The sequence below is a fragment of the Rhinatrema bivittatum genome, chromosome 4 (genome assembly GCF_901001135.1).
Source record: "Rhinatrema bivittatum chromosome 4, aRhiBiv1.1, whole genome shotgun sequence".
NCBI classification, from domain to species: Eukaryota; Metazoa; Chordata; class Amphibia; order Gymnophiona; family Rhinatrematidae; genus Rhinatrema; species Rhinatrema bivittatum.
The window spans coordinates 420,700,122-420,721,299 of NC_042618.1; the positions used below are offsets into that span (position 1 = coordinate 420,700,122).

Sequence of the window (21,178 nt, forward strand, 5' to 3'; positions counted from 1 at the left end):
GAGGCTAGAGATGGTCCAGAGAGAGGCAACCAAATGGTGCAGGGTTTGTATCAGAAGCCCTGAGAGATGGGAACATATAATACAGACATTTAAATACCCCAAATTCTGGTTATTAATGCACAAGAAGCCAAGCTTTTTCAATGGACAGGAAGCTGCAGAACTAGGGATCACAATATGAAGCTCCAAGAGAGTAGATTCAGGAACATTAGGAAATATTTTTTCACAGATAGGTTGGTGGATGCCTGAAATGATCTCCCTGAGGAGCTGCTGAAGGCAAAAACAGTAACAAACTGCAAACAGGCATGAGATAAGCACAGCAGATTACTAGTGGTAAGAGAATGGTAAAGAAGCACTGGGGTAAGCTGATTGGAGCAGCAGTTGCAGCCCAAAAAAAGCAATGATATGGCTGCATTGTGCTTCCTGGAAGGCATGGGGTAACCTGCATGGAGTGGCAGTTGCGGCTCTAGAAGAGACACAGCAGGAATGGGTTTTGGGTTCTATGTGGGAATTTGGTCTGCTATTGGTAGAATCACATACAATTGCAACTGGACAGAGTGGGCGGAGCAATGTGGCCATGTTCTCCTCATTTACTATGTTATTATGAATATGCACGAGGCATGCAAACTTATTCCATGCATATTCATTGTGGGTATTCTCAAAACCTGACAGGCTGGGGGTATTCCGGGACAGGTTTGGGAACCACTGGTCTGGCCAATGGGAATTAGTTTAATGATGCAGAAAGAGGGTCATAGTTACTTACAGGGGAAGAATGACCTATCGGGGAATCAGGCTTCCCCTGGTGGGCCGGTCTAGCTGGTCATGTGGTCTCGACCGCGTGGCTAATCGTCTCTTGCAGCCTGCACTCAGCCCAGTGACCTCCATCAATTCAAGGTAGGTGGCGAATTGGCGATTGCAGCCTCGCAGGCCCATTGAATTAATAATAGTATAGTACCCCCCCCCCCCCCCCCCCCCCCGAAGCAGACAGGTGGTAGCTGTACCCAGCCAGCCCCCGCTGGAGAAATTAAAATCGAGGCCGGCAGAGGCCGAAGAAAAGAAGATGGGCCGGCCCGGTGCCTCCCAGACAGCTCCCGCAGGAGACCAAGCCCGCGAGGGACGAAAAAATGAAGATGGGCGCCGCCCAGCCAGCCCCCACCGGAGTCCAAGTGGCGGGGGCCGAAGAAATAAAAATCGTGGCCGGCGGGGGCGAAAAAATTAAGATGGGTGCCGGCAGGGGCCAAAGAAGTGAACACCGGTGCTGCTTAGAGATGTGAATCGTGTGATCGATCGTCTTAACGATCGATTTCGGCTGGGAGGGGGAGGGAATCGGATCGTCGCAGTTTGGGTTTTTTAAATATCGTGTAAATCGTGTAAATCGAAAACCGGCACACTATAACATCCCTAAAACCCACCCCAACCCTTTAAAATAAATCCCCCACCCTCCCGAACCCCCCCAAAATGCCTTAAATTACCTGGGGTCCAGAGGAAGGGTCCCGGTGTGATCTTTTACTCTCGGACCTCCGTGCGTTGTAGAAATGGCGCCGGCGCTACCTTTGACCTGTCATATGACAGGTCAAAGGTAGCGCCGGCGCCATTTTGTTTTTTTGTCCCCCGACGTCAGGAGCGTAGGAGATCGCTCCCGGACCCCCCGCTGGACCCCCAGGGACTTTTGGCCAGCTTGGGGGGGCCTCCTGACCCCCACAAGACTTGCCAAAAGTCCAGCGGGGGTCCGGGAGCGATCTATCGCGAATCGTTTTTCCATACGGAAAAACGATTCGCCTGCAGGAGGTCGTTCCGGACCCCCAGGGACTTTTGGCCAGCTTGGGGGGGCCTCCTGACCCCCACGAGACTTGCCAAAAGTCCAGCGGGGGTCCGGAAGCGATCTCCTACCGCGAATCGTTTTTCCGTACGGCCGGCGACATTTTGCGCAAAATGGCGCCGGCCATACGCCGGCCGTACGGCAACACGATTCGACTGCAGGAGGTCGTTCCGGACCCCCGCTGGACTTTTGGCAAGTCTCGTGGGGGTCAGGAGGCCCCCCCAAGCTGGCCAAAAGTCCCTGGGGGTCCGGAACGACCTCCTGCAGGCGAATCGTTTTTCCGTAGGAGATCGCTCCCGGACCCCCGCTGGACCCCCGCTGGGGGTCCAGCGGGGGTCCAGGAGCGATCTCCTACGCTCCTGACGTCGGGGGACAAAAAAAACAAAATGGCGCCGGTGCTACCTTTGACCTGTCATATGAAAGGTCAAAGGTAGTGCCGGCGCCATTTCTACAACGCACGGAGGTCCGAGAGTAAAAGATCACACCGGGACCCTTCCTCTGGACCCCAGGTAATTTAAGGCATTTTGGGGGGGTTCGGGAGGGTGGGGGATTTATTTTAAAGGGTCGGGGTGGGTTTTAGGGTTGTTTTAGTGTGCCGGTTTTCCCGCCCTCCACCTTCCCCTCCCCCTTCCCCCGATTTACGATTTTTTGACGATAAATCGGGGGAATTGTTATTGTATCGCGGCTCTAACGATTTTTGACGATTTAAAATATATCGGACGATATTTTAAATCGTCAAAAAACGATTCACATCCCTAGTGCTGCTAGCCACCGCCGGAGACCCATTGATCAGCTGGGGGCCTTAGATCGGCAGAATGCTTCTGTGTGTATGTGTGTGTGAGAAAGGAATGGTGCTTCTGTGAGTGTTTGTGTGTGTGTGTGTGTGAGAAAGGAATGGTGCTTCTGTGTGTTTGTGTGTGTGTGAGAAAGGAATGGTGCTTCTGTGTGTGTGGTGTATATGTGAGTCAGGGAGGGTGCTTGTGTGAGTCAATGCATCTGTGCGAGAGAGAGAGATGGAGCATGTTTTTGGCTGGCTTGTGGCTGTGAGAGAGAGAGGGCATGTGTGTGATTGAGAGCTTGTGTGTAAGTAAGGGGAGCGAGAGCATTGTGTGATTGAAATCCTGTGTGTAAGGGGAGCGAGAGCATTGTGTGATTGAGAGAGACTGGCCAGAGAGGTGACGTGTGTATGTGTGAGACTGATCAGGGAGATGACTGGTGGTATGTGTGTGCTTGTGTGTGTGAGAGAGAGATACTGGTTTGGGAGATGATTGGTGTGTGAGAGACAGAAACTGGTCTTGAGGGTGTGACTGGTGTGTGTGAGAGAGAGAGAGAAGAGACTAGTTGTGGTCCCTAAGGAAGAGGACCATGAGGACAGCTTCAGCAGCTCCTGCTGCTTCTGGTGTGGCCTGCAAGGGAAAGAAGTAGGAGAACTGCTGGAGAGGGTAAGTAAAGGTGGCTTTTTAAGTTCATTTTTCTTGACTGACTACCATTTTAATTATTGGGTAGTATGTGATGTGTCTGCTGTTTGAAATATTTTATTGGTGTTTGGTAAAGGTTTCAAAATTTGCTTGAGTCTTTAATTATTGGATATTCTATTCATCAGCTGTTTTAAAATTATTTTATTAGTATGATTTTATAATTATGATTCATGATTTATATATCTTGATTTTTTATACTTTATGTGGCTTTATTCTGTATTTGGTGAGAGTTTGTGTTCTGCATGCAAAGACTGAGATGAAGCATTCTTTTAGCCTGTAGGGATCCGTAGTAGCTTGGCCTGTTCTGTTTTCCTGATAGGAGGTGTATTGATATTTTAGATTCTGGTGTAATATTTGTGGTATTCTTTTTCATAGGTGGGGTTGTTATTCTTTGAGTTTTGGCAAATAGTACTGTGTTGATACAGGAGGACCATGCCGAAATATAGGGGTGTGTACATATATATGTAAATTATATGTAAATTATATTGTATATGTAATTGGGTACCCATGGGCAAGTATGGAGAAAAATCCCCCCGGGCCACTATTTTCCCTCAATCCGCCCCTGGTTACATACTGGGAAACATTTTTATATTAATCCCAAGCACTGAGGGAAAGAATCAGCTGGGTTCCTTAGCTGGAGGGCAGACATACTGGATCATTGCACTGTAATTGAGCAGACTGGCATTCTGGCATTGCGAGGTTGAGACTGGGCTCTCTGAAGATGTGGCTGTAGTCTGGTCCTTTGCTTCCTCCTGAAAATGCTGAATCTTCAGCTGCTGATTGAGGCCCATTTCTCCACCTCCTCCGGATGGGGGCCCAGGATGGGGCAGTCTGCTGAGAAAAAGGAGCTTTCTGGGCAGGATAGATCTTTAGGTTCCTAAGTGTCACTATTTGGTGACTTAATTACAATTTCTTGATTCCTGTACCATGAAGCAAGAGCGTACAGTTCTAAATGTGTTCTGTAGTGAGCTATTGTCAATAAGCAACATCACAGTATCTCTCTAGTAATGTCACTGATTGTTCTTAGCTCATAAAAGAACCCATCTTGAGCTTTGTGTGTTATTCTTCACTGTGCAATACTTGGCCCATCATCTTGTTCCATGCTGCTCAATGGCAATTTGTTTTTTAAATTTATTCCATGATACTTACGGCCCAGGTTCCGGAAGGACACATCAGACTTACTGAAACAGGATCACTATCCCCCAGCTTTCTCATAGTGGCAGTCTTTCAAGTGTGGTTGCATGAACACCATGGAAGTCAGGTGATAAAATGTCCAAATCATGCAAGCTCTGTGTAAAAACAAATTTTAAACACCAAATTGTTTAAATGTGACCTGCAAGCCAAATAGTAGGTGCACACAAGGAGCCCAATGGGCCTTATGTTAACTAAAGCAGACAGGGTTGGGGGGGGAGGGGGGGGGGCATTGGGAGATGCTTCTGTCTCTGCCTGCTTGAGCACTTGCCTCCTCCCTTTCCTGCCAGGGGCGGAACCTGATCCCAGCGGCTCCCGGGAACTCAAGGTTGAACTACACTGTGCTGATTGGTGACACGCCCTGCACCCTCACCGTCTCCGAGACGCAGCTGCTGTGCGAGTCTCCAAATCTCACCGGTCAACACAAAGTCACGGTGAGTGGTGGTGATGGTGGGGAGCCGATGAAGGCAAGTCGCTGTGCCCTTCTCCCAAATCCAGTTTGATCCTCACCAAATGTCTGCGGGGAGTCTCTGCCTCTGCTGTTTCAGAAAGGTGTAGTTAGCTGGAAACGTTTCAGCAGTGGGAGAACAGCAGGTGAGGAGACCCGGGGAGGAGAAGCTGCTGGAGACACTGCAGGGTATCCTGGGAGTTTGCGGCTGGCCAGCCTCCTGTCTCCGCTTCACTTTTTTTTTTTTTAATTGTCTTTCTATTTTTTTGTCAAACATCACAAATCAATTATCAAAATACCCAGAAGACCTCAGAGGGCAGTGCTTTTTCAGTTTCTAATTATGAAACTTCTCACTTAAGAGGCTTGACATGCACAGATTAAGTAATGAATTAATTCGATCTTCATTCATTGATGCATTTGAATAATAGTAAATGAGTTCACAGGAAGTGTGTACTCACAGGGCCTCCTCATGAAATGAGAAGGGATAAGGCATGATATAGAGGGGAGCCGCACTGCTCTCCAGCATAAAGGCGGACGGTGTAATTGCTTTGTCATGCCTTGGGTTGTAAGATTAATGGAAACCTCCTTCTCTGCCCAGATCAAAGCTGGAGGGTTTGAGTTCTCCCCGGGAACGCTGCAGATTTACTCTGAAAACCTCTTGTCGCTGCCGGCGATCATTGGCATAGGAGGTGGCGGGGGCCTCCTGCTGCTTATTATAGTCATCGTGCTGATCGCCTACAAGCGCAAGTCCCGGGACGCAGACCGCACGCTGAAACGCCTCCAGCTGCAGATGGACAATTTGGAATCCAGAGTGGCGCTGGAGTGCAAGGAAGGTAAGTCCCCAGCGTAGCACCGCCAGGTATCCAAACCACGCATCGTACCCTACCCAGAGGCCTCTCTCTCTAGCCTTCCGTTCCTGCCTTTGCTCTGCCTCTTGTTAAATTTTGTACAGGATGTTCTGTGTACCTGTGCCTCATAACCTGGGCTTTGCAGTTCATTTTTGTCCCCTCCCACTTAGACTATTGGTTGTCTAATGCATTTATAGAACATCCGTGGAACCTTCTGGCCACAAGCAATGGAAGAAATCTGTCATGCAGCAAGAAGAATAAGAGCATGATCAGTCCTTTACCGTATGATCTACCCAAACGTTTGCAGACTTGTGCCTTCATCTGCATCTATTTATCAATTTACAGGAGTGGAAAATTATTTACTAAACATGGATGCTTGCCAAGAATTTTAAGGAGCCATGGCAGTTTGGTTTTCCTTAACTTTTTGTGTTTTGCTGATTTTTCTCTTTTATTTTTTTCCTGCTTTTAACTCTTTGCTCCTCAGGCCCCCCCCCCCCCCCCCCTTTCTCTGGCTTCTTTTCTTTCCTTCCCTCCCTTCTCTTCAGCTTCTTCTTCCTCCACCCCCACCCAGCTTCTGCCCTCCCTGCGGTAGCTCTCCAGCCTCTCCCCTCCTGCCAGCTGCTGCTCCCCATCGCCTTCCCTCCAGCCTCGCTCTTCCTGCCACACAAGCCGATACAGTAAAGTTTGCGCACAGGCCATTCTCCTGTGCGCGCGATTCACTAAAAAAAATAAATTCAAATTAGGGCCTGCGGTAAAAAGAGGCACTAGGGACACTAGCGCGTCCCTAGCGCCTCTTTTTTTTGACAGGAGCAGAGGCTGTCAGCGAGTTTGACAGCCGACACTCAATTTTGCCGGCGTCGGTTCTCAAACCCGCTGACAGGCACGGGTTCGGAAACCGGACGCCGGCAAAATTGAGCGTCTGGTTTTCAACCTGTGAGCCACAGACCCATTTAAATTTTTTTTTTTTTTAATTATTTTTAACTTTTGGGGCCTCCAACTTAATATTGCCATTATATTAAGTCGGAGGGTGTACAAAAAAGCAGTTTTTACTGCTTTTCTGTACACTTTCCCGGTGCCGGCAGAAATTAACGCCTACCTTTGGGTAGGCACTAATTTCTTAAAGTAAAATGTGTGGCTTGGCTGCACATTTTACTTACTGAATCGCGCGGGAATAGCTAATAGGGCCATCAACATGCATTTGCATGTTGCGGGTGCTATTAGTTTCGGGGGGGTTGGACTTGCGTTTCCAACGTGCTATTACCCCTTACTGAATAAGGGGTAAAGCTAGCGTGTCCAAACGCGGGTTAACAGTACTGTATCGGCCTGACAGTTGTCTCTCCTGGGCCTGGGGCCGACCGCAGCATTGGCTGTTTTGCCCAGGCTGGCCCCCCCACTTGCTGAATTTTAAGAGCCTGAGCGACCTGGCGCTTGGGAGTTTTTTCCCAGCTTCATGTTCATACGATAGAGACACGATAGATGCACAGATTAGATTGCCAGCCACAAGTGTTTCCTGCTTTCAGTTCTCTGCTTCAGGAATCCTTATACCTTACTTTTTGCTGGACTGTAGAGATCTTCTCCTGAGGAATAAACTTTGAGAGATATAATTAGAGCATGCAGAACTATTTTTGCCTTTTTTTCTTTTTTTTTTTTTTTGCTTTCCCTTTGGAGGAAGAAAGCTAGCGGCAGGAGAGAAGGGCTGAGAAGGCTGGGGTCCCTCATTATGTGACAGAGGGATGCTTGGAAATTGGACAGAATGCCTCCGAGGATCCTGCAGATAGAGCCTAATTGCCCATTATCTCTGCAAGTCAGTGCCTGGGGCCATGACCCTGCCAACTGCAGCCAGCCCAGAGGTGGGAAATGAAACGGGCACCCACAACGAGATAAAAACTAGAGATAGAAACCGTGACAGAAGGAGCTGGTGGAGAGAGCGTCTAATATGCTACAGCTGGCGGATAAAAGAGTTGGCTTTTAATTAAAAGCAGCTATATCTTTCCCCATTTCTTTCTAGTCCCACCATCACAGATAAGATATCTCGGCTTTCAGGATGACGAGAGTTGTTTCATTTGTTTGACGAGGCAGTAAATTCTGTGCCTTGCTTCTAGCCCCCTAACTGTTGTTAATTTGATTTTCACTTGAGCGGCAGGAAACCGGTTTTGCCTACTCTCCCTTGGCACAGTTATAATATAGGTTGTAGTGATCAAGCAAAAGTGGCATCCATCAACCCTTTGTTCACTAGAAAATTTTGCTGAAAAAAGTAGGCTATTTGCCCCTCCCTTAATACAGGAGTGGTGGTGGAGTTTGGGGCTGTGGATGCGCATGACCAGTTTCAGGGCAGCCTTGCATTGTCGCCATGGGAGTTTTACTCCTCAGCAAGTAGTACAAAGAATAGCGGCCAAACCATGCAAGGAGCAGAGCTGGAGCATTCCTGAGCAGCCAACAGCTGCATGTGGGAACATTGGCTAGAGTGTCTGGGCATAAACACAGGTGGCTGGAGACGTGGCCTACCTTCGGCCATAAAGGACTTACTTTTCTCATCCAAACATTTAACCAAGATGAGGAGAGGCCTTCATGGTAGGAGTAGAGGGGCTAGAAGCCAGGGTTCAAATCCTGCTGCTGCTTGTTCACCTCATCCACCAGGTACAAATGTAAGATTGTAAGCCTTCTGGCGCAGGGATTTGTAACTTGCCTTGAGCTCAGGTTTGGAAAGATTAGTTATTCAATCTAAATCCAAGTGCCGCAGTAAGATATGAACTCCAGCCTGTATCATAGGTGGCAATGCCCAGGGTGCTACTTGCATATATCCCCTCCTCACTGGACTCATTCTTAATGCATTGTTCATTTTATTTAAAAGATTTTTATCCCATTTTTCCCAACATTAGGTCAGAGAGTTTGAATTTAGAGTCTAGATTTAATTACTCGTCTTTCTAAATCTGAACTCAAGGCGAGTTACAATCAGGTACTGTAGGTAGTCCCCTATCTCCAAAGAGCTTACAATCTAAGGGGCTTATTCACTGAGCTGCATTAGGCCATTTTCCATGTGATAAAAGCTGCTTTTTGCGTGGTACATGGCCTAACATGAGATATTTGAAATACCTCACATTATTTCAGCCCCAGCACCATGTGTATTATAATGGACTAATTAGCACGCAAATGTATGCTAATCAGCTTATTGATACCCTAAACCATACAAATCAAATAACATCTTTTTAAAAAAAAAAACAAACAACAAAAAACGCAAGGTGCATTATTTGACCTGAAGTTAACTACAACTCTTCAGTTGTAGCTAATGTCTTCTAGGAGCATTGGGATGCGAATAAATGTTCCAGTGCTCCTGAGACCATTGCTTAAAGGGGCCCTGAATAAGCCTCACCCTCCCTCCTCCCAAAAATTAGTAAAAAAAACCCCAAAAACCTGGGAGTCTCCACAGAAGCTATTCTACCCTCTATCCAACTCCACCAGGCCTCGCCACAACCCTAGGAGCAAAGACTGGGTGGCACCATTTTGAAAAATGGCAGCCGGCAGGCCTGGAACCTAGTGTGTATTCCAGGCCCCCGCTGCACCACCAGGGCTGTGTTTGTGAGCAAGTGGAGTCTGGGGGGGGTGGGATAGGGTGGGCAATTTGGGTCCTAGCCTCCTGGGGCCAGATGTTTGTAATGAAGGGGAGAGTTAAGGGGCTGGGGATGGGTCCTGGCGCCGATGAAAAAAAGTTTTATTTTTATAGTGGATCACCTCCAGGGACGGGGTGGGGGGTAGTGGACTTGGAGTTTATGGAGACTCCTGGGTTTATTTGTGGAGGGGGGAGTGGGCGGAGCAGCCTTACTCAGTCATCAGCCCCTTTAAGCAATGGCAGCCCCACAGTCTCAGGGCCGCCAATGTGCATTGTTTGGAGAGCATTTACTGCCGCAGTATTTTTCCGTATGGTGTTTAACTGTGAGGAAAAATACCACAGAAATCACAAAGCGGCAGGGCCAATTACCATGGCTTTGAGATTCCCACTATATTTTTCCCTCGAGGAAATATACCATGGCTTAGTGAATGAGCCCCTAAGTTTGAACCTGCGACTATGGAAGGCGAAGTGGCTAGTCCAAGATGACAAGTAGCATTAGTGGGAGAAGCGGGATTGAACCCTGGTTTCCCAGCCTGCTGCTCGAACCACTAAGCAGGTATTCCATTCCACTTGTACGTCACCAGTAATTGGCCTCAGATATCACAAGCAGAGAACTGTATCCTAGGTTGAAGAAAAGCAGAGGAGCCAAGGACAGCTGTTTCACTCAAATATTCTAGGTACTGAATACTATAGAAGGAGAAATATAATATAGACATTTATATATCCAGCATACTGCACTGTAACCTAGAACTACTCTTGGTATTTGATCTATAAAGCAAGCCAGAAGAGGCGGGTGAGTCAGCTGTGACCCAACATGAATCTTAGCATTCCTCATGTCGCAGTTGATCTGACCTCCAGAGCTTTACCTTCACAATATTTCCACTCTTCATACATGATTCTGATGCCTACTGAAGTGGTCAAGACCAGGCTTTGACTTTAAAGTCTGAGAGATCACATGAATATTTATAAACCTAGAAGATATATTCTGGTAAGAGGTGAAAATGAGCATGTTAAGCCAGTAAATGCCATTTGAGTTTCATGAAAATATTTTTGACCCAATCATGTGACTTCAGATAGAATCCAGACTAGAGCCAAAAAGTGATTCTCTCTTTTATATTCTTGAAAGTTGTCACATGGAAAGGAAGGAAAATGGGTCCAGATTAATCAAATATCTACGCCTCCTTTCTGAAAACTTCTAATATCTTTACTATGTTGCATATTGCAAAGCTGGATATGACAGGGAGCAATGGGGTGGTCTCTTAACAGGATGATTATCAAATAAATAAAGTTGCAACTCCATTCTACTCCTGAAGTGGGTAATTTATGGAAAAAAGAACACAAGAACATAAGAAATTGCCATGCTGGGTCAGAACAAGGGTCCATCAAGCCCAGCATCCTGTTTCCAACAGAGGCCAAACCAGGCCACAAGAACTTGGCAATTACCCAAACACTAAGAAGATCCCATGCCACTGATGCAATTAATAGCAGTGGCTATTCCCTAAGTAAACTTGATTAATAGCTGTTAATGGACTTCTCCTCCAAGAACTTATCCAATCCTTTTTTGAACCCAGCTACACTAACTACACTAACCACATCCTCTAGCAACAAATTCCAGAGATTTATTGTGCATTGAGCCATAATACATCAGATATGATGCAGTCTTGGCCTGCTCAATTTCTTCCTTTATTTTACCTTTTGGTTACTTACCCTGTGCGATAGCATGAGTAAGCTCTCTTGAACATGCTGAGTCATGCTTTTGATATGCAGAAGATGCCCATCTCTACAGCTCTTGTTTTCTTTACATCAGGTGTGGCTAATTCCTGTCTCAAGAGCTACAGATAGGCCTGGTTTTCAGGATATCTGCAGTGAGTATGCATGAGAAATCTTTGCATACAATAGAGGCAGTGCATGCAAATTTATCTCATGCATGTTCATTGTGGATATCATGAAAACCAGGCCTGCTTGTGGCTCTTGAGGACCAGAATAGGCCACCCTTGTCTTACAACCATTAAGCTGTGGCTGACAGAGAAGGCATGAATGAGATGATGCATCTCTCAATCAAAGCTCGATTTTGCTCTTCTCTGTGAGGAAAAGGGCATAGAGAGAAGGAGAAGGGAGAGGGGGGGGGGGGGGGGAGGGTACAGCAACGTGAATGTTGAGTTTACATTTATCTAAGCCAGAGATGAATGGCCCCTTTCTGTGCTGCATTGATTTGGCCCTAGAGGTGGATGGACAAACTGCAAAGACCGTGTTATCTCTCCATTCCTGGAAGCGAGTGTTATCTCCTTTCCTTGCCGGTGTATAGAATTTCCGTCTCTTCTAATCTTACTACAAATTGAAGATTTTTGTGGAGTTATTTTTTTCCCCATTAATTCCTCCTGTTTCCACTTGAGATTGGCTGTGGGATTAGCTACTTTCAAAGCCTGCGGCTACAGCTTCATTTCTGCAGATAGACAATGGATTACATCTGGAGAGGGACTGATGCAAAGAGATACAGATATATAGATATATGCTTTTCTTATCTTCAGGTTGTTGTCAAGATTATGCCGCACTCTAGTGAAACATGTATTTATGTGTAATAAAACTTTAGTGATGTGGTATCTGCAGTTAATAGAACTAGCAGGAGCTAGGATATAGGCTTAGGAGCAGGACACTGCTTACCGGGTAATGGCTTGGGTTGGCACATAGTAGCAGAAACAGCCAAGCTGAGACAAGGGGTGGGGTGCAGTGAATATTCTACAGGAAATAACGGATCCTGAAATTGGAATGTATTCATTTTCAATTTATTTGTTTGGCGGTCTCAAAACTAATGTTTGTCTGAGCACCAAGGATTCCGTTGTTTTGAAATTAAAAGCTTCCTGTTTTGTCCAGCTCGCATAAGGCATCCATCTACTTAATCTGATTGGCCAGCTGAAGTGCTTTCCGGCGTGTAAAGCTTGCCCGCGCCACCCCAACAGGTTGTCATCGGTTATAGAAATTCCAAAATGTGGTAGAACAGAAGTGAAAAAAGCTCTCTCTCCCCAGTGTCATGAAGAGATCAGGTGACACTCAAGAGGTTTTATTGCATGGGATGGAGAAGTAAAAACCTGTTTTGGGAAAAATGGACTCTTTTCGGGCCCTGATACCTTTTGTCAGAACAGCGTGGGAATCGTTCAGGTGTGATGGTACACAGGAGCTTCTGAGACCGCACTGTTCCCTTCTCACAGCAGCAGAGCTACAATGTGCGCAATGTACTTGGCCCCTCTACAACAACAACAAAAAAAGCATCCTCCCATCTTTTGTCCTGGACAAAGGAGAAGTGGCGACTTGGGGCTGCCCGGGAGCTCGCTTCTCCCTTTCCCTGACAGGATCGGAGGTGGAGCTGGGCTCCAAGCTGTGGCCCCACAGAGACCGAGAGCATGAATGAGTGTTCTAGGACCCAGTAACTGCTCGCTCCCCCGCCGCATGTACTTCCTGTAGCACAGGAAATGCTTGGAGGTGGAGGAGGTGCATTGCAGGAAACGCAGAGCCCCCATTTGTTCCCTCTGCCCCCATGGGGCTTGCTCCCCTTTCCCACCGGTGTCAGGCCTCTTCCTTCCCTTGTTGGAGCCTGCCTCCCACAAGTTGGGTCAAGGGACAAGGAAGGAGGCTAGGAAAGCCATGTGTTATTGGAGGTGGGGGACCCAGAGGCGGGGGTGGTGGGGGGGATCTGGTGAGGAGAGAGAGCGGAGGTAGAGGCAGGAGAGACAGAGGTGGATAGGAAGCTGGAGGAGACAGAATGAGGTGGATTTGTAAGATGATAGGAGGTCTGGATGAGAGTGAAAAAATTTGAAGGGCCGTATGTGAAAGGGTGGGGGAGGAGGGGATGGGAGGGTAAGAGGCAGGAGAAGATTGAGGGTGAGAGGCTGACAAGTGGAACAGTGGGAGGTAGAGGACTGAAGAGAAGAGCTGAAAGTGAATGACGGTGGTGTGAGTGATAGAGGAGAAATGAAGTTTAGAGAACAGCTGCAAAAGGAGTGCCACACAAAGCTAAAATGAAAAGGAGAATCGGGAAATGGAGTCAGCAGAAGAGAGAGCTAAGGAAAGACTAAGCCCAGTACAATGAAGTGAAAAGACCACCAAGGTAGAAGGGGAAAAACATCTTCAGTTGCGCTGAGGGGAGAAGAGGCTGAAGAGGGCAGTGGTTGATTCGGTTATCATAACCAAGTGCAGGTCTTGCTTGGCGTGACTGTGCCTCTGCCATTCTAACATCTGGAGGCAGCAGTGTCACTGGTCCGTCACAAGGTATGGAGAGCCTGCCCAGAAACCATGGTCCAGTGTCAAACGTTTCAGCTTGTGGAGGATGGGATGGGGGATTCGCTCTTCGGCTCGTTTTTAAATTATTATCTTTTTTTTTTTTTTACTAATTTTTTACTAAGAAGGGTCTCTCACCCATTGGGAGCTGTACGTTGCTGGTTTTAAGTAACTTATTTAACAATTCTTCCCTTTTGCACACCAAGCAATATTTTTAAAAGATTGCGATTGGATTCAGGCCAAAAGTAATTAGGATTCGCTTTCTAGACTTCCTGCTTAGCTCTCAGAACCTGGAGAGGGAAGCCTGCAAAGCTGCTTGTGTGGGTAACGCCTGTGCTTCACCCGTGTCCGCTGCCCCCCTTTGGAAAATATTCCACCCCGGGCCGTGCAAAGGTTTACATGCATATTTGTGAGTCCTGCACGCATTGGGAGGGGTGTGTTCCGCACGTGTGCCGCTGGAAAAGGCACCTGCACAGAGAGCCGATTTTCAAAAGGGAACTTTTGTAAAGTCTGCAGGTAAAAATAATTATCCTTTCAGGATCAGGTTTTGTGATGAAATGCTCTGCTTACCTGTGGACTTATTGCTGTTTATATATATATATATTTTGTTTTCTCTCTCTGCCCAGCATTCGCCGAACTGCAGACGGACATTCACGAGCTGACAAATGATTTGGATGGCGCCGGCATCCCGTTCCTGGACTACCGCACTTACGCCATGCGCGTTCTCTTCCCGGGGATTGAGGATCACCCGGTGCTAAAAGAGATGGAGGTAAAGGCGCTGCCTGGTATTCTAAGGTTCACCCTTTGAATATCCCAAGACTCATACCCTTGGCACAAGCCGCTGTTGGGTTTTTAAAAAAAATGTTTTCACCTTGGGTTGTTTTTTTTTTTTCTTCCTGAAATGGAGTGAACGTGAGAGGCTTTGATTGCTTGTGTGCCGTGTACTAATAGGATTGTCTTAGGGTTCATAATAAGACAATCTCTTAGGGACACTGGCCCTGTAAATTATGGATGGCATGCCTCGTCAGTAATTAGCCAGGAAGAGACAAGTGACAAAGAACAAATGCTTCAAGCCATCAAGCCTGGAGACACCCCGGTAGGCAGAGTATGGTGTGAGCCGCATTTTGTGCTTTGTTTTTTTTTTTTAGTGGTTGCAGCTTGGAGTCGGGAAGTGGCAGATTTAAAACCAGACTCTGCCTTTGTCTTGTGCTAGTAAGGGGCAGCTCCATTTCTCTCTCTCTCTCTTTTCCCTCAATTTACCAAATAGTGTTTGGGCCTCCTGGTAAGGAAGGTCTCGTCTTGGCTAGAAGCACTAGTCTGACTGTGCTTTTCCATCTTACGTTTCTTGTACGCTCATGCGTTCCAGTGGAAAGTTTGGTGTTCCTCCTTGGGCCACCCTGCTCACCTCCACTCTGGCAACAGGTTGGCCAATTTCCAGGACATCCACAGAGAATATCTGAGTGAGAGTTGAGTATTTTTGGTCTGTGAACCAGATAAAATTGTAGATTTTGACCGTGCTGAAATCCAGACATTTTTGTGGGTGCTCGAGGGCCTAAATAGAGAACCACTGGGTTGTCGCATCTCATTTGAGTGTTTCCCTTATGAGCTTTTGAACGCTTACATGTGCAATTTGTGTTACAACAGTGCTGTGAGTCCGCAGTACTTTGAGGTCCTGCTGGGATGGCGAGTGCTACGTACTGCTTAAATCCCAAATGGTTGAATTGGTTTGCTGACATATTTAAATTAAGCGATACCACTCTCTTTCACTTTCCTGCATTCTCTTCACCCCAGATGAGCCCGCTGCCTGAAAATCAGCCATGAATCCTGCTGTATTCTCTCATCATGCTCTGCACGTTAGGCCGCGCTGTTACCGGAAAGTCTGCTGATCAGATAGTGAGAGCATGAGGAAGTCTGTGATGAATGTGGAGTAGTGTGAAGAGGAAAGGGCAAAAGGGCCACCAAAGCTGATGCTCTGCTGAAGGGTCTCAGGAGGCTGTGAGCTTTCTGAAGATATTTCTTTGAGGCCCACCATTAGCTTCGGCTACAGCAAAATTCTCGCTTTTCCGGCTTACTTACCTTTGATGCCCCGAGGTTACTATTTGCGGGTGGTGATTTTTAAGCATGGCGGATGCTTGCGAGCCCACAGCCACCTGGACCCCCATTTCAGGTTCCTCTCCCCTTCCGTGAATGTCTCAAGAGGTGAAGTCCGTGGTGCCACTGTGCAGCCGGAAAAGCAGGTTCAATGTAAATTGAAAGCCCATTAATCACAGCGGCAGATCATTGGTATGGATTTCTTCAGTGTGCTGTCTGTACAGTTCTCCTCTCAGTTAACCTCCTGGGGCTGTAAGTCAGGACAAGATATACTGCAGTGAGCATTTAGAAGCCTGGGGCCTCAGCACCGGGAGCCAGCGGCCTCTGAATCCTGGCACTAGTTGTTGCATGGGATGCGGAGGTTTCCTTCAGTCACTCTGCTTGGTACAGGGGATAATTTTGTGCTTGTGATAGACTGGGTGGGCCAGTTCATCTTTATCTGCCATCATTTACAATGTCGCTGTGCAGACCAAACACTGGATTTTTATCTGCCTGTAAATCTTGAATCTGTATTTGCTGATTGAGCCTATGCACGCCTGTATGGAAGGGCAGTGTTTCCCTGCCCTCTCCTGGAGGCACACCTAGCCTGTTGGGTTTTCAGGATTGCCACAGTGAATATGCATGAGATAGCTTTATATACATTGGAGACCCAGTGTATGCAAATCTATTTCATGCATATTCATTACAGATATCCTGAAAACCAGACCAGTTAAGTGTGCCTTTAGGAGATGGCCGGGAAACATTGCATTATGGTATTGCTTTCTGTACATTTTGTTTGCGGTATGTATGAAGCTTAGCTTGCGCTGTTTCAGTGTGATACGACCTGCAAAGGACCAGCCTGCCATCTGACATTTCCAAAAAGTCCATCTGGAGTGTTGTGCTCCTTTTTCACTGAACCGTGGTTAAGTTTGTAAGAGGTGGCAAGCAGTAGTCTGAAAAGATGTGATCATGGATGACATAACCAGGGACATAATCAAAACTGTCTGATAAGTTTTGTCATCCTAGATGAAATCAGAGTTTAACCCCCAACTTCCCTGACGATATTGTGCACTTAGCTACTGCATCACCTTTGGGTAAGGACAAGGTAAGAGCAGATGAGTGAACTGTGCCACAACTACCCCCAAACCTGAGCCCCCAACAAAATGAGCAATATAGGACATGATTTGAAATCCTCTGTTAAAACCTTCTGTGGGTTGATTAAAATGTGGTCAGCACAGCCCCATCCAAAGACCACATTGGAGATCTTCCACCATCTCAGGATTACTAAGCACCATCCAGGCCTCCGCTAGGCCACAGGAGTTTGGAGGCTTTATCTAAACTGGAACCTGCCAAGCAGTGGTAATGCCACATCCAACCAGGGAACCCTACAAAGAGCAGCATCTCGTAGCTGCTTCCCTCACCCTCCCCGCCCACGGCTCGAACAGCAGCAGTGCAGCCAGCATGAACCTGTTGAGCGTCTTATGACATTCACATCAATAGTTTTCTACCGATCTATCGCTAGCGGTTTCTGTTGGATTTGTGTGCTTGCTAAGTGAGTGCTTGCTAGTTTCCGGCAGACTCGCCTGATATCCATATTTTTGGCTTCTGATTCCTGTCTGCAGAAGGCCATTGCTCACCTCCCCCACCCATCAGTTTCTCTACATCTGCTTAATTTAGTACATGTAATAATACATAAATTAGATTCTCATTTTCCTCTCTGCCGAGTATTTTTTTTTTCATGATTTGAGTGTTGACTAGTGACCTGCACTGTGCCTCAGCACTGACCTGGCAGATTAATTAATCTCGACATGGGTTTTAGTGCATATTTATATAAGTAATGCTGCCCAGGAATAGCACTTTTATTAATTACAGAGCCCTGAGTGCTTCAGGCTGGAAAGTGTCCTGCTGTTGTCCTTCCAGATCCCATTAGGACGCAGAGGTTGAGAGAGAGCTTTGCTTGCAACTTTCTGGGCAAGAGTGTTTTTAGGCACAGCTCATCTCCTGTTGTCACCAGACCAGATGGCTCAACTATTCCTGGTTTTGTCCCATTCTGTCTGTAAAATGTAAGTTTCTAGTTTCTCTAAACCCAGCAGGGTCAATATTCAGTGGCATTTAGCCAGAAACTCACAAATTATCTAAGAAAATGTCAACTTTTCATTACTTCCTCCACTTATCGGGCTAAAGTTTAGACGGATAGCTTATTATCCATCTAAAATTTAGCCAGATTATGCAGGGAGTTAAATTAGCTGGCTTAGTTATCTGCCTAACTCTGGTCATGCAGTGGAGTAATTCTAAAGATAGCTGGATACATTTATCTGGCTAACTTTGCAATCCAGTCAGTGACTGAATATTACCTCTAGCCGGACTGAAGTCTACAGACTCAGTGGGGGTGAAACCAAGGCTGGCTCAACATGACCCTTATGATTTGGAGCTGACTGGTCATCTTGACATCACCCCTTTGCTAATTGGACACAGAGGGGTGAAAAACTACCTTACCCAGAAGTGCTGTTCTGAGGTGAAACTAAATACCAATAATCTTTCATGGTGTGGGTAATTTCTGGATCCAACTGCTGTGTTAAAATGGTTTAAAGCATTAAGTATTTTCTTCACATGTTTTAATTAGCATTGACAAGTGTGATGGGCATCAGGGGCAGCTCTATAATGAGGCTGGGTGAGGCAGCTGTCTCAGACAGGAAAATTAGAAGGGGCAGCAGCATATGCCCCCAAAAGCACCTCTGACACGGCCACATCATTTTGAGGAGGATCATTACCCACATGGCAGTGCTGGAGGCATGGCAGGCTGTGGTAGAGCCCATCCCGCCACAGCCTGAGAAACCATGGAAGCCCATGAGGACCATAGCAAAGCCCATCCTGTCATGGCCTGAGAAGACCCTGAGGCCCGGCAGAGCCACGGTGGAGCCCATCCTGCTGTGCCCAAGAAGACTCAGAGGCCAGCAGGGCCTCAAAGAAAAGGCCTGCAAAGAAAAGGCCTGGAAGAGAGGGGAGTCCCTGAGAATTGTGTGTGTGTGTGTGTGTGAGAGAATGAGAGCGCACCTATGGGAGTGAGTAAGAGAGATAGGGGTGTATGTGTCTGTGAAGTAGAGAGGGCCTGTGTGTGTGTGTGAGGGAGAGAGATTATGTGCCTGAAAGCATGTGTGTGAAGGAGTGTTTGCCAAGGTGTGTGTGTGAAACCATGTGTATGAAAGAGTGAGAGAGCCAGTGTATGTGACCATGTATGTGTGAGAGAATAAGAGGGTGTGTGTGTGTGTGAGCATGAATGTGTAGAGAGCCTGTGTGTGTATGTGAGTTTATGTGTATATGAGATAGCATGTTCCTGTCATTGGGTATGTGTGAGAGAGAGCATGTTTTTGTGATTGAGCATGTTTCTATAATTGAACGCGTGTGAGCATATTCCTGTAATTGAACGCGTGTAAGAGCATGTTCCTGACTGAACAAGAGTATGCTCCTGTGTTTGAGTGAGTTTGTGTGTGAGAGAGCATTTTCCTGTGATCGACCAGATGTTTGTGTATGAGAGATAGCATGTTCCTGTGACTGAGCATGTGTGTGTGAGAGCATTTTCCTGTGACAGAGCATATGTTTATATGAGAGATAGCATGTTCCTATGACTAAGCGTGTGTATGTGTATGAGAGTATTTTCCCGTGATCGACCATATGTTTGTGTATGAGAGATAGCATGTTCCGGTGACTGAGCGTGTGTGTGTGTGAGAGAGCATTTTCTTGTGATCGAGCATATGTTTGTATGTGAGAGATAGCATGTTCCTGTGACTGAGCATGTGTGAGCATGTTCCTATGACTGAGTGTGTTGTGTGAGAGAGAGCATTTTCCTATGATCGAGCATATGTTTGTATGTGAGAGATAGCATGTTCTGTGACTGTGTGTTTGTGTATGAGAGAGAACAAGAGACGAATATTTGGGAGTAACAACTCCCCTTCTCTCCCCCTGTTAATCCATGACCATCTTAGGCCATCTGGAAATCAAAAGTTCTCAAGTATGGAGAGCAGAGAATTGTTTTTATCCTGTATTAGTTTTAATTCCTGTTCATACCCCAGATCAGTCCAGACGCATGGGTTTTTCATCCCTACCAGCAAATGGAGACCGAGAAGAAAAGCTTTACTGACACTGTGCTACTTAAGATAACGTGCCATCTGCAGTCCCTCAGTGTTTATCTGTCTCCAGCAGATGATAAAGGTGTAAAATCTGCAGTCTGGAGTTTTGAAAAAAAAAAAACAAAACAGAAAAATAGAAAGGAAAATTGCTCCTGGGAGAGCTAGGTTCTGTGGAGGATCATCTCCCAGGTAGAGCAGGACAAGCAGGGGGTTGGTGTCCCTGAGTTGTCTCTGCCCAGAGTCTGTGGAGTTATTGAAAGGCAGTGGTCTGGTTCTCACTTTACCCCATGTGGTCCTTCCTCCCTCTCCTTTGCCTCAGCGAAGAAGACAGCATCAGGAAAGTATTCTTTTCTTCTATTCTTGGCTGCTACCTTAGATGACCTGTCTTTTTAAAAGTTAAAAAAAAAAAAAAAAGATATCATTGCAAAGAGACAGGCCACTTTGACTTGGGAGAGCCATCAGAAGGAAGATGGGGTTGTTGGCTGTCACTACGGGAGGTTGGGGAGCAGCTGTAATACTTCACCCCGGCTTACATCAGCGGGACTCTGCAGTAGGTGTGTTTCTGGAGGGGAAAGCAGCTCCTGCACGGCCAGCATAGATTCGGGATGCAAGAGAACATCCCAATCAGCTGAGGCCGGCAGAGCTGCTTTCCCCGTCAGCATGGGAACAGTGGCCATATTAGAATCGTGCTGGGGAGCAAAATAGATTGGGGGAGTGGTCTGTTTCCCCCTCCTCCATTATCCCTCACTGTTCCAGATACTGAGAGTGCCCATGAAGACTCAGAGGGAACTGAGGATCTTTCTGAAGAGGATTCAGATACTACAGAGACCTTTTCCTCTGAGTTTGTGCTTCTAATGCACAAGGTCTTTCTGGCAAAGAAAGGAGCAGTGGGGAAGCACACCCACTCACGGAGTTTCCCACAGTATGGCAACGCTAGGAAACTGGACTCTGGGGGGGATTGAAAGTGCCTCTCTGCACTCTTAGTTGGAGTCAGCGGACCATGAGCGCATTGGAAGACTCGGAAGGGGATGGGGGTTCAATGGAGGAGCCTTCAGGGGATGATGTGGACAATAGATTCTCGGATCTGGAGAAGGTTCCGGTGGCAGAAGGGAATAACCCCAAGGTGGCCAGGCTCTGCTGGAAGGAGGAATTATTTCCTCTGACTCCCCAAATGTTGATGGAGTTTGGGATTAAGGAGCCTCAGGAAGAATCTGATCATGAGGGGGTAGACCCCATCATGGAAGATCTTCGGGGTTCAGCGAAGACCTTTCCCTTACATCATACTGTCAAGAAGTTTGTAGTCTGGGAGTGTGATACTCCT

The 21,178-nt window shown here is 46.9% G+C and overlaps 1 protein-coding gene across 4 annotated transcripts in view; it reads left to right on the forward strand.

Annotated features, from left to right (window-relative positions):
- PLXNA1 (plexin A1) overlaps positions 1–21,178 on the forward strand; it is a 644,822-nt gene that overhangs the window by 523,152 nt on the left and 100,492 nt on the right. For all 4 annotated transcript variants that reach the window (XM_029601328.1, XM_029601329.1, XM_029601330.1 and 1 more), the window contains exons 19-21: positions 4,776–4,919; positions 5,532–5,766; positions 14,287–14,429. In XM_029601328.1, coding sequence (XP_029457188.1) covers positions 4,776–4,919; positions 5,532–5,766; positions 14,287–14,429 — 522 coding nt within the window. The remainder of the gene's footprint in view (positions 1–4,775; positions 4,920–5,531; positions 5,767–14,286; positions 14,430–21,178) is intronic.